This window comes from Haemaphysalis longicornis, unplaced genomic scaffold (assembly GCF_048455015.1).
Source record: "Haemaphysalis longicornis isolate Haplotype H1 unplaced genomic scaffold, Haemaphysalis longicornis Haplotype H1 scaffold_9, whole genome shotgun sequence".
Classification (NCBI taxonomy): domain Eukaryota; kingdom Metazoa; phylum Arthropoda; class Arachnida; order Ixodida; family Ixodidae; genus Haemaphysalis; species Haemaphysalis longicornis.
In genome coordinates, this window is record NW_027526460.1 from 26,640,607 (window position 1) to 26,653,433 (window position 12,827).

A 12,827-nucleotide genomic window follows, 5' to 3' on the forward strand; every position below is an offset into this window, starting at 1 on the left:
ATCCGCAGCTTCCGCTATTTTCGTATCTTCATATTTTCGTATCTTCTTAATATTGAAGATTTAAATGCTCTTCAATGCACGTGGTGATAAGAAGTTTCAATGCGGAATTTACTAACCATATGCATAAATAAAGAAAATTATAACCAACTGCTAACAACTTCAGGAGTGTCAACTGCATCGCCACCAGTGCCTGCCTCGCAAAATGATGGTGTTCACGTTGATTCAGTTGCTTACAATAAAATAATGAATTGGTATCCACCGCGAGCGGTGATTTGACAAAGTTAGTTACTAACAAACCCACAATACATCCTGATACATAGAAAGACCACTAAAAACAAAGAAATCCCCAAAAGACTCTTATTCTGTAACTCCTGATCCCCGCCGGTGCAATGCTGAGAAGCTACTGAAAAAATGGGCGTACTGAACCATTTATCATAACTAAAGAGGTCTCTTGTAGAGGCCGTATCACGGGTGTTTTCTTTTTTTTTTTTTGGGGGGGGGGGGGGGTAACAGGACCGTCGAAAGTCGCATCGTTTATCCTCTCCAGTGCATTGCTTTCCTTCTTCAAGCAAAGAGCAAGGACACAACGTTCTTCCTTGCCGCTGCCAGGGATGCCCCCAAGAAACACCTCAAGACTAGTGACGCCTCACGCAGAGAATGCGGAAACTCCCTCCATTCTTCTGGCTCAAATGTCTTCCGTGTATTCTTCGCGCGAGAAGAGGCACTCACGGAAAGTTGCAACAAGTACCGAAATCAAGCACACCGAAAGAAAGGAAGAAACCTTTTATGAGACAACTTCACCAAAACTTCCTCCTTCTCTCTCTCCCTTCCCGAAAAGGCCGTTAGCGAAGAAATTTTAAAAACATATTGCTGCAGTTTTTTTTTCTCACCCCAAGTAAGGTGAAATGATATGAGCAGGTTCAGACAAAAGGAGTTAGTATACAGTGCCGAAGACGGCGGATCGCCACAGGAAATGCGAGAAATAAACCACGAAGTTGACCAGCGACAGCCAATAGGACAACCATGGCCGCAATGGCGTCATTTTGGCCATGCCAGGGGTGCATAATGAGGAAAATGAAGACAGCGCGGTTCGTTTTTCCGCGTCTTTCACAGCGATTTGCGCGCTCACCGGTTCACGTGCATGAGTAATAGTTGGCTCAAGCGCTCCTGGCAGTGTCATCTAAACGTCGCACAGGTTTATTTGCACTGCTCAAAGAGTGTTGCAAGGTCCCTTTAAGGCAAGGGTGAGGTTATCGCATAAATGTCGGACGAAAAGGCATTTGGACGAAAAAGATAAATTCTGCTTTTTTTTTTTTTTTTTGGTGGCAGCTATAGTGTTCACTTCAGGCTAGCTGTTGAAGTTTATTGTAATAATGATACACATTTTTCTTAACCATCACCAAACAGCGCAGAACCGATATAAAATCAGTGAATAATAATTGCTTTTTTTTGCTTATTTTTATCTATACCTCTTATTCAGCACCGTACTGACTTTACTGGCGTCCCGACGAAGGGGTTTACAAAGCCTAAACTATGGTCTATCGTCGCCTAAGTGTACTGGCGAGGCCAAATTTTAACGTAAATAGTAGGTCCAATAGCGAGGACCTGAACCCCTGGAAACCTCAATGATCTACATACGGAGTTATTCATGTTTCACGAGTTTCCCATAATGAGCTGGCTGCCTGTAATGAAATGATTACTGCTGGAAAAAAACTAGCGCTGTTATTCTTCCCACAAAATGAGAGCAGTAATTAGGGAGTATTTACAGGAAGCATGGGCAGAAAGAAACAAAGAGGAGCAATTTGACGACAGTTCCTTACATCAAATTTCTGCTCCGCGTAAGAGCGAAAAGTTTTTAAAGGAAAGCGGAAGTTGTAATGAACATTGAGACCGCGGAATCGGGATCATCCCGTAGGTTGTGCTCCTGAATGCCGGGGTTCTTGTTAGGCTAATTAGGGCCTCTACGAGGCATTCCATCTGTGCACAGGCGAAGCACCGCAATCAGCGGAGAATAAGCCTGTGCAATTAGCCTTTCCGCCGGATAGAGCACGGCGCATTCTGTTTCAACCGATCTTGACTGATTGACTAAATGCTCCGTCGCTCCGAGGTTCCAGACTAAGCTGAAGCTCCTTACTAGGCTCTTGCTAACCTCTTTGTATAGCTATACTACGCAGATCACATAACGCGTTATACAGGTCACCTCTGTCAAGACAGGCCTTATTTAAAATTTAGGCGATCGCTTGCAAATTTTTTGCACACATGGGCAAGATTAATTTCCTATTGATCATGACAGGTAAATGGCTTGGAGTTGGCTCTTCCGTTAATTCAATCTGGACTTCCTCTCACGCAAAGAATCACGCTGCGGTGCTGATTTCGACGTAACGCTAACCCGTAAATTGGAACGCTGAGTGTACACACGAAGTAACAACAAGAACATTAAAATATTAATCATTTTCAGAAATTATTTATCTATTGCCCCCTCTCGTCCCGGACCTCTGATATTCTGGGACCCGACACCCGCCTGTTCTCCGGGGGCAAAATATTCTTTGCCCCAGCAGACAGGTTCTAGAGCGACAGCCTGAAGCTTTTTTCCTCTCATGACCGCCGTTATCACCTACGAAAATTGGTTCCGCCAGCCAATGAGCTCCCCAACCAGTCCTCTTCCTTCATTTTTCCTCTTCGGTACTATATTCAATCCAAGTTCCAAGAACCGATTTATTCTTTTTTTTGTCTTCCTTAACAGGACTGACGCACCCGTTGCCCGGTAGTCCCAATCAGATTGCAGAGTTATTTCGATTCGCCCGCCGCTCCCCTGAGACACAAAGCTCCGCCTAATAAAAAAAATTGACCGCGTATCTGCTCCTTTCGTTGCAAATGCCATCAAAAGACGATAGCCTTTATCGGCTTTTGTGAAGTAAATGCCTCCCTTCGCTTTCCCGCTCACCTCTCATGTTGTTCCTCTTGCGTCGCGCTCCTCCCAAGGTAAAGGCGCCAAAGGTTTGCTTAAATCACTTTAAATTTCTTGCGTTCCACTGCTCCAAACCGGGTGTCTCGATGCGAACGCTGCCGTACGGCGAAGACGCGCGTTAATCGAGGCGCCCAACTTCAACGTTTATAGAACCGCGTTTCCCTACTCCACGTGCGTTGCAAGCAGAACGTGGAATCTATCTAGTGGAACCTTGCGTAACTGTTGCCGGTTGATTTCTTAAAATGTTGCCAGAAGCTATAGTGGCGCGGGCGACAGCAGGCGACGGCGGAGTGAATTCTTTTTCTGCAGTTGATGAAGTATTTAATTTCGCAAAAGTCAAGCATGTTTGATTTTTTTATAAAGGAACACTGCAAATATCCCTTCTGTATTGATTTGTTGTCTCATATTTGCGTAATGTATTGTTCTTCTTCAACAATGTTGACAAGTATGAACGTTACACCGGACAGGGACGGGTAGATTTGGCTATATATATAAGACTATTGCGCAGGCATTGTTTTGCTTTGGCCGGGTGGCTGAATCGAGTCACAGACAGACGGACAGACAGACAGACAGACATACAGACAGACCAAAATTTCTGAGTTTAAGTAGCCCAAGAAAGACTATCGTCTTTAATATATGCGGCGCGCTAGACCGTGGATGTTCACTCCACATGCGTGGTGCTTCGACTTGCCGGAACGCACTTCTTGCCACCCTCTCCCTCTACAGTTGGTGTCATTCCATCGCTTTTTAGAATTGCGTCCTCGGAAGTTGTCTTTTAGATGTGGGCTTGCCTTGCTTACATTTGCGGATACCCTCGACAGCACCGCTGCTGCGCACTCATCCAATCCCGAAATCGTACTCTCGCGCCTCTTTGTTTAGTCTTCGCCGACTGTGCCTAGGGCGACCGTCGTTGAAAGTGGTAATACTTAAAGCATTCTTTCTTTCCGTGTATTTTCTGTTTTAAAGGAGGTATTGCGAATGAGCAGTTGTCGTCAATGCTAGCACGAAGAAAGCGAAAACAAATGAAGCAACAAAAAGAAAGCAATAGGGGACTGTAGTTTAAGGAGAAAGCCGAAATTTCAAATCTGCGTTGACGGCCTCACCTGGTTCCGTTGACCCTATCTCCTCGTTTTCTCTTGGCATGTTATTTTTACTTGCAGTCTATGTGTTCTCAAAAGGTCTCCGTAATGCTTGCAGAAGTACTCGCTGTGAGTTGAAAAAGGAGATGCCCCACAATATAAAAAGCACCAATTTCTTTCTTGCATCCTTTAGTCCCCCGTTCGGCATTTCGCGTGTTGTGTGTGGCTGCCTTCCCTTCTTTACTTCGAGATGTCGGCAGCAAACTTGGACCATGTCGCAGCAGGTAACTAACTGTGCGGCGCAATTGCAAACGGGTTTTGTGAACGCTGGGAATTCCTCTTTTGCAGCGAAATGTGTTCATCTGGGAAGGTTTCCAGAACTTTGCGTTGTCTTCGCCAGCCGCCGATCCAGACGATGTAAACCTGTAATTGGGCCATGCCAATTTATACGGTAAAAGATAACTTAGAACCATCGCCACCGGTGTAAACCGATGACGAAGTAACCTGCATGTCCTTCTTCGTAACCTAGGCAAACCTGTTCTTACGCGACTTCAAGAGTTGCACAGGTAAATAGGTCACGTGGAGGCCCCATTAAGTCCGCAATTAGCAAGGGGGAAATTGCAAACATTTCACCGCAGACGTGAAAAACATCACTGTAAGCAACATCTCTTCCGGTAGTGTCGCCGCCATACCACTAACGAAGAGATTTGGTGCAGGAGAGACGTTCGGCAATAAGTAGAATTACATGTACACGGGCGATAGGCATTTGTTGTTATTGAAACTACGAAAATCCGCATTGTTAATGCCCTCTACGTGTTTCGGCCAATAACCTAAATTCGCGGACATACAGTAGGCATCAGATGGGTATTTGATCCCTTTTTATCCCAGCATGTGTTTAAGTGAAACAAAAACCCAATACGCTTCTCTATTTTTCTTCGATATACAGTAGTAAAACTTCCGGATGCACAATTATATCCACACGCCCATTTAAAAACCATCTAAAACATAGATTCGGGGGACATTGACTGTCTACATTTATTACAATTCACTCCTTTCAACCCCTAGCGACCATCACGCTCGACCTAATACGCGGTATCGTGTCGAACGGCACACTGGAAGGCCTCTTCAATGCTCGTCGGGACGCCTAATGAGGTCCTCCGCAGATCCCGCGACGTCGCGTGCGGCTGAACCAATACTGGCCCCCTCGCCGCAGGGCATACTGCAATGCTGTCACGGCTCATTTCACGGCTTGTGTGATGACCCCGTCGAAAGCTCATTTCTCTGACAAATTAAATAACCCGTGCGCTGTCTTCCCGTCCGAGACCTCGCGCGCGGCCCCGTCGCATGAGGGGACACACCCGCCGTAGTCCAGCAGTTAAAGATCACTCGCCCCATACGATATCGGCCAGATTTAATTACGCCTCAGCTCGTGCACACAACGATTCCGTTATCTGATACTTGATTCGTGGAAGGTGGTTAGCCGCCATCATACGGAATCTTCTTGTTTGTTATTTTCTTTTCCGTGAGCCCGAAACAATAACAGCGCTTTGTTCATCGATATTTAATCTTACCCATTGTCTGGTTACGATAGGCTTTATTGTGCTAGAACCTGTTTGGATGTTCAAACTTCCGACTTTTTTTACTGACTGTCATTGTACAACCCCTCGCCTTTTTGTTTTTGGTGGGATATTTGGTGGGAAATTTACTTTGGTGACCTGTAAAAACTCAAGTGGGGGATGTTTGTACCATGAGTAGTCGCCCGTGCACTGCATAGCCGAAGTAATTGGGTTACCAAAGTTACCTAACTAGTCCGTAAAATATTGTTTAATCTGTTGGTTTTTTGTTTGGTACTTTAAAACATTTTCGTTGGTGCAACAGATGGCACCTAAAGTCACAGATTTACTAGCAGCCATACAACAGCTCCTGGATTGCATTCAGCAGTGTCGTTCTCAGGCACTGCGTACATGAGTTCTAGTAAGTTTGCAGGAAAGAAGAAAGCAGAGTTCTAGTAAGCATGCAGGAAATAAGAAAGCAAAGGGAAACAAGGCAGGCGGACATCACAAGGCAACACTTGAGTGCCTACATAGTGGGTGTTTCTGCACCACATGCCACAATAAAAGTGGTTTAGCCAAGTAACGGGAGCTCACATCCTCTTCGCCCCGATGTATACAAAGCAAGAATTTTCGTTCCCGCAAACATGCGGGCTAGCATATCTGTTTTGATTGAGAATGAAGCTCCTGATTTTCGTCGCCACTAGTTGGTGCTCTCGAAACCGCTGAAATTAGTATACATTGGGTTACACATTCAATTAGACTTTCTTAATCGTTTTAAACACAAATTATCCTTTTGTTTGAGCTGTTACCGTCTCATTTTACGGTATATTTTATTTAACCAGTATCGGTGACGTCACTTACATGGTTTTTGAAAACTAAAATGCAATAATTTTGGCTATGTGCACCATGGCCCACATAACGGGGATAATAAATACCGTATCACGGCGATTTCCTTTGTCGTCACCAAAACGAAACGTTGTGTTTTCGTTAAGACAGGTGGTGTAGATATTAGGAGGTGTTCACTTGCGTACTAATATTATACACATGGGTTTACGCAAAATAGACCAAAGTCATTCAACGCGGTTACTTCTTTACATGATGGAGTAAGTCTAAGCTTCGCATACCTGAGCAACCCTCCAAAAGATATCGTCTCTTTTTTTTTCATAATTTGGGACGAAATAAACGATCGGTTCTTACGTTTATTGTTTAAATGAAAGATCTTACGCTTGCGATTACACAGAGCAGCCTGGAGTAAAAGTATGACTAATCTGCCTATTTCCCCTTTAGCGTACGCATAATGACGAAATAAGTACAAAAACTATTCAATACACAAAATCTGTAGTTTATTGCAAGTTATAACCTCAAGTATGCCGCGTTAAAGACGGCCTGAGCTGGATTAGGAAATGTTTGCACCTCTGAAAAGTTCAGAATTATACAAAACTAGGGAGGAGAGCAATATTTGATGTTATAAAGCAGTGTAATATTTAAGACGTCGTTGGTCTGTCTGCGGCCGTGTTAGCCGTGAACTCCTTGCAACACGTCTTACAGCTGTCTAAACCAGACCCCTTTCTATCAACGCGAGTGGAAGCGCCTTCCGCTTGTATGGCGGCCTGCTCAAGAAAGCGAGATCTCGAAGCGGCCGGGTGCACACACTGACGTAGGCGTGTGGCGAACTGACAGCTCAAGACATCTCCGGAGAGAAATGGTAGCTTTTTCACGCTCGCCAGATAAAATAAACAAAAAAGATCTAGGCAAGCTTGCACTCACTCGCAAGACATGAATGGCGAATATGTTGTAGGTGAGCATTCGCGGACAGATAAATAGTTTCAGTATGATGTTTATTTACATAATGTGGTGTGTGTATTCGTTGTCATATACGAAGAAGAAGATGACGACGTCTTCAATGTAATGGCTTCTTAATCCTTAATGGCTTCTACAGAATGCGGTGGGTGAGGTGACCTTTCCCAAGCCTGGTGTGAACGCATGCGCCTGACGACACGAGGACGAACGAACAAGGGCCGTACGCTATGACATGGCTTTCTAGTTACGAGAAGAAGAAGAAGAAGAAGAAAAAACACATTTATTTAGGAGCAAGGCCAGCTGACGATGGTGGCCGCCATTTTGGCGGCGACCGCGGCCGCCCTGGCGAGTTGCGAGGAAGTGTTGCCTTGATTACGGCGAATGCTGGAGCTTTCCTTTTTTTTTTTTTTTCTAGAGCCATTGCGCTAGATGGCATAGAGTTTCATACAAATAACTAGAGGGGAAACTGGCGCTAGTGTCAACGCGAACATGGCAGCGGCGCTTACGCTTCAATGGGAATGATGGGTAGTTTTGGAACCGGATTGCGTAGGATCAGAACGGGCTTGTGGCTGCGCAAAATGTGTTTTTTGACAAAAAAGCTCTTATTTCCCGCTTCTCCGTTTACAAATTACATGGCAACCAAAAAAGTTAGTGACGAAAAATTGATTTTGTACGAAAAAAAACGGCGCGTTTAAATAAAAAGCAGACGCGGAGTCGAGAAGGTTTGTGGAGCAGGTTTGCCATTTTTCGCCAACTACAGCAGGACGCGGACTTCTTTAATAACTACGTGTAAAAGTTTCGGTGCTGGTGGTTTGTAATAGGAAGTGAAAAGTTTTGTGCTCATGAAAAAAGAAACCGATCAACTTTGGAGAAGTTATTCTTGCCTGAATTAGTGACATCCATCAAGCTGCGTTCCTATCAGCCGCCGGTGCTGCTGTTCTACCATGTTCTACGCCGTAGGAGCCGGCGTTCGCACGAAAGGTATGGCTGTTCCAAGCGATTCGCAACCGTCGTCAGCTTTGACAATACATTGCTCTGCCGAATGAGCAGCGCCGCAACTCCTAATTAGCAGACAACTTCGCCGCACAGAGCGCCGTCATTTGTGTTTTCATGCTCGCTGTGCGGCAATGCATTGATAACCCACCCAATTCGCAACTCTGGTTATAAAGCATTCCACTCAGGGTGGCGTCAGTGCACGCGAGGCATGCAGTTCAAGGAGAAACGTATTTTTGATCACTCCTCCCAACACCCCGCGTAGGCAAATGCGTTCATGTAAATCCAAAACGAAAACAAAACTGCCTGCAATCCATAGCAAGTTTCACGAGCCATCAAGCGCCAATCTGAATCCACAACTACCCATCACGCCCATTGAGGCGTACGATTGCAGCGCCAGTTTCCCCTCTAGTTATATTGTAAGAAACTCTATGCTAGATGGGGACTCGGCGGTGGCCGCGAGTCACGCGCTCACGAGTGCTCGGCATCTTCTCGCTCCTCAAAATTTTTGCCAGTTTCTTTTTATTTTTTTTATGAAGACACTGCGCATGCCCGGGACGCTCGGCGGTCGCCGCGGGGCACGCGCTCACGAGCGCTCGGTATTTCTTGGTGTTTTTTCCTGCAACGGCGAACTTACGGCTTGTAAAACAGCTCCGCTGTTAAAGCAGCAGTTTTTCATGCCACCCTTTTACTGTATCTTACTTGATTACACTGTGCGAACTGTGTACAACGCCCTTTGCAAAATGCGCCTCTGCTCGCGAAAGAACAGAAATTTCTTTTCTGCTCCCGTGTGGACAATTTGTTACACTAAACACACGCTAGGATTCACAAAACCCGGCAACAGTGTGCAATAACGCATGTCGTGCAATATCAAACATAAACCAAATGAATATCAATGCTGTTAGTAAGCGAGTGTCGTTGTGGGCACGACGCACACACCCTAAATAAATCCCGTAGTTCAGCGCCACCACAACGCACTCGAGCGACTAATCCCTGCCGCCAACAAAGTAAATTCGGTGAATGGCAGCAACCTCCATACCTTCTGACTGAGTTACCATAATGAAATGCAGCGCGAAAAAGGACGGGACAAAAGAAGAATTAACGACGACACGGCGCTGTCCTTTTTCGCGCTGTATTTCATTATGGTAACTATGAACCAACTAGCCCAACTTGCCATCTTTCTTCTGACTCAGACTCGATGCGTGCTGTGTCACTGCGCAGTGCAGAACATCATTGATTGATTGATCAAACTTTATTATACGAAAGAGTGAGCCCGCTCCGGTGGGGGGGACCCGTCGATGGGAGCGGAGCCTCATTCCCAGGCCCCGTACCGGGCTAGCAACTCCCGCCCACGGGCCGCTAGGCTCACGTGGACGTTTGCGGAGGGGCTGAGCCGAAGGATCTCCCATCGCTCATTAAGGGGAAGGGGGGAAGGGGGGGGTGTGTCGGGTATTGGTGCCTTTAGTGCGGTGCACTCTAGGATGACGTGTTTTAACGTTCCTTTGCTAGTGTTGCAGAACGGGCACAGCTCGGAGTATTGGTGCGGATACATCTTATGTAGTAGTGTTGGGTGGGCCAGAGACCCTGCCTGTATTCCGCGTATTATCGTCTGGTCCCTGCGGGTGAGGGAGTGATGAGGCTCAGGTAGCGTTTGTCTATTTTCCCTGTACATTGTAATGATATCTTTATACGCAGTGATTGGTGTCAATGAGTCGACCCCCGTCTCCTCCACTTCCCGGCGGGACATGTCTCGGGCGTAATAGTCGGCGATGTTGTTGCCGACCAGGGAGGAGTGCGCGGGGGTCCAAATCAGTTCGACCTCGTTGTCTGGTGTTTTGTGCCGTTTGAGGACGCGTGCCGCCTCGGAGGAGATCAACCCCCCGCGGTAGTTCGCGTAGGCCTTCTTGCTGTCTGTCACGACGTGCGTCGCCCCGGGTTGGATTAGTCCCAATGCAATCGCCATCTCTTCAGCGTTTGTTGCGTTTCTTGTCCTCGTGGACGCCACGGCGACGAGCCTGTCTCTTGTTGTTACTGCCAAAGCGGCCTTGTCGCTTCCCTTGACCAGGGCGGCGTCGACGTACATGACATTGGGGTTGCCTTCCAAGCGCGTTTCCAAAGCCTTGGCGCGCGCTTTTCTCCTGTCGTCATCCTCCCCCGGCGCCATGTTGCGTGGGAGGGGTTTTGTGTTGATCTTGTCTCTCCAATGTTCGGGGACGCGGCCGGACGTTTGCACCGGTTCGGGCCTCCATCCGATCTTTTCCAGTATCCTCCTCCCGTGTTCGGACCCGCTGAGTCGCATCCTCTGATTGGAGAGGTGTGCCTCCACGAGCTCGTCCACTGTGTTGTGGACCCCCATCTCGTACAGCCGTTTGGTCGACGTGTACGCGGGTAGTCCAAGGGCTTGCTTCGTGGCTTTTCTCAAGATGACGTCTAGTTTTGCCTTCTGTGTTCCGGTTAGGTTAAGGTATGGAGCCGAGTAGGTGGTTCTGGTAACCACGAAGGCCTGAACCAAGCGCAGCGCGTCGTTCTCCTTGATGCCCCGATTCTTTTTTGCTACGCGGCGGAGCATGCCGAGGACCTGCTCCGACGTTAGGCATATCTTGTCTACGGCCGCGTCCGCCTTGCCGTCGCTGCGAAGCAACAGCCCCAGGATCCGACACTGTTGAGTGGGTTCGACCTGGATGCCGTCGATCTCGATCTTAAGGCCGCACCTGCTCCTCTTCCCGACGCCCGGCTGGACTACTAAGAGCTCGGACTTTTGGGGGGCGCAGCTCAGGCCGCACGACTTGGCGTACTCGTGGACCGTCGTCGCTGCGCGCTGCAGTGTTTCTTCCATCCACCCCTCCGATCCGGCCCTGTTCGTCCAGACCGTGATATCGTCGGCGTAGAAAGCGTGGTCTAACCCTTCAATGCGTTCCAGCAGTTTAGGCAGGGGTAGCAGTGCCAGGTTGAACAGCAGGGGCGATATTACGGATCCCTGGGGTGTTCCGCGTTCTCCTAGCGTTATCGGGTCCGTCTTCGCGTTTCCTATCGTCAGAACGGCCGCTCTGTCCTCGAGGAAGTTGCGGACGTAGTGGAAAGTTCTGGTGCCACAGCCGGTCCCGTTCAGGTTGCGCAGGATGCTGGCGTGGGTGACGTTGTCGAACGCCCCCTTGAGGTCGAGGGCCAGGATGGCTCTAGGGCTCGATCTGGTTGCTTGTTTGATGACGAGTTCGTGCAACTGAACCATGACGTCCTGCGTACCGAGATGTTTTCGGAAACCGAACATGGTCGCCGGCATCTGTCCTGTTTCCTCGAGGTGTCTCTGCAGCCTGTGCAACACCATCCTCTCCATGACTTTGCCCACGCAGGACGTCAACGATATGGGTCGCAGGTTCTCGATCGACGGTGGTTTCCCTGGCTTCGGGATGAAGCGGACCTTGGCCGTCTTCCATTCTTGCGGTAGTCGCGACGTTTCCCACGCCTCGTTGATGTATTGCAGTAGCTCGTTGGCCGTTCTGCCGCACATGTTGAAAAGCAGCTTATAGGTAATGTTGTCCGCCCCGGGCGCGCTTTTCCTGTTGCTTTTGTCGATGGCGGCCCATAGCTCTGAGATTGTGAAGAGTCTGTCCAGTTCCTCGTTAGGGGTCCCCTCGTACACTTGTGGTGGCAGATACCGCCCCTTTTCGGTCTGGAGGTAACGCTTTTGGAGGTCCCTGAGCAATTCGGCGCTATCCCCGTCGTAATTATTGATGACTTTGGTCAGGTTCCGATTCATGGTCGACTTGCTTTGTGCGGGGTCGATGAGGTGACGCAACAATTTCCAGGTCTTGCCCGCCGACAACTGCCCTTGTAAGCCTTCGCACATTTTATGCCAGTTTTCCCGGCACAGTTTGGCTGCATACACCGCTATCTCTTTGTTCAGTAGGCCGATGCGCCTAGCCAGCTTCCTGTTACGCCGCTGGCGCTTCCACCTGCGAGTGAGCGAGTGGCGCAACGCCCACCGGTTGGAGAGCCTGGCGTCCACGAAAGGCGTGTCCACCGTCGTGGTGATCTCCTGCGTGTACTTTTGCAGCGTGGCCTGCTGTCGTCTGGCCCAGTCTTCGTAGGATTCCGCAGACGGTTCGGCATCTTCTTCTTGCTTCCTCTCACTCGTGTGCTTTCTCATCTTATCCCAATCCGTTATCCTCGCCTTGCCGTACACCGCCTTATACTGAGGCCCGAGGACATCGATCTTGATGATTTTGTGATCCGAGCCGAGGTCGGCGTCGTCGCACTTCCACCTCGTCTCCAGCGGCCCCGAGGACCACGTGAGATCGGGGGTCGTGTCGTTGGTCACGCTGTTACCCGTTCGGGTCGGGATTCCCGGCTCGTTGATGAGGTACAGCTCGTGCTTTCCCATGGCTTGGACGAGAGCCTTGCCTCTCTTGGACGCAATTTTATAGCCCCACATTG

At 48.5% G+C, this 12,827-nt stretch overlaps 1 protein-coding gene across 1 annotated transcript in view; it reads right to left on the minus strand.

The window, feature by feature from the left end:
• The window catches only part of LOC144153118 (uncharacterized), a 140,547-nt gene that overhangs the window by 127,662 nt on the left and 58 nt on the right, over nt 1-12,827 (minus strand). Inside the window, exons 1-2 of the mRNA XM_077684775.1 lie at nt 11,812-12,827; nt 10,111-11,697 (exon numbers count right to left, since the gene is read on the minus strand). The exon at nt 11,812-12,827 is cut by the window's right edge and continues 58 nt beyond it. Of these exons, the coding sequence (XP_077540901.1) occupies nt 10,111-11,697; nt 11,812-12,827 (2,603 nt within the window). The remainder of the gene's footprint in view (nt 1-10,110; nt 11,698-11,811) is intronic.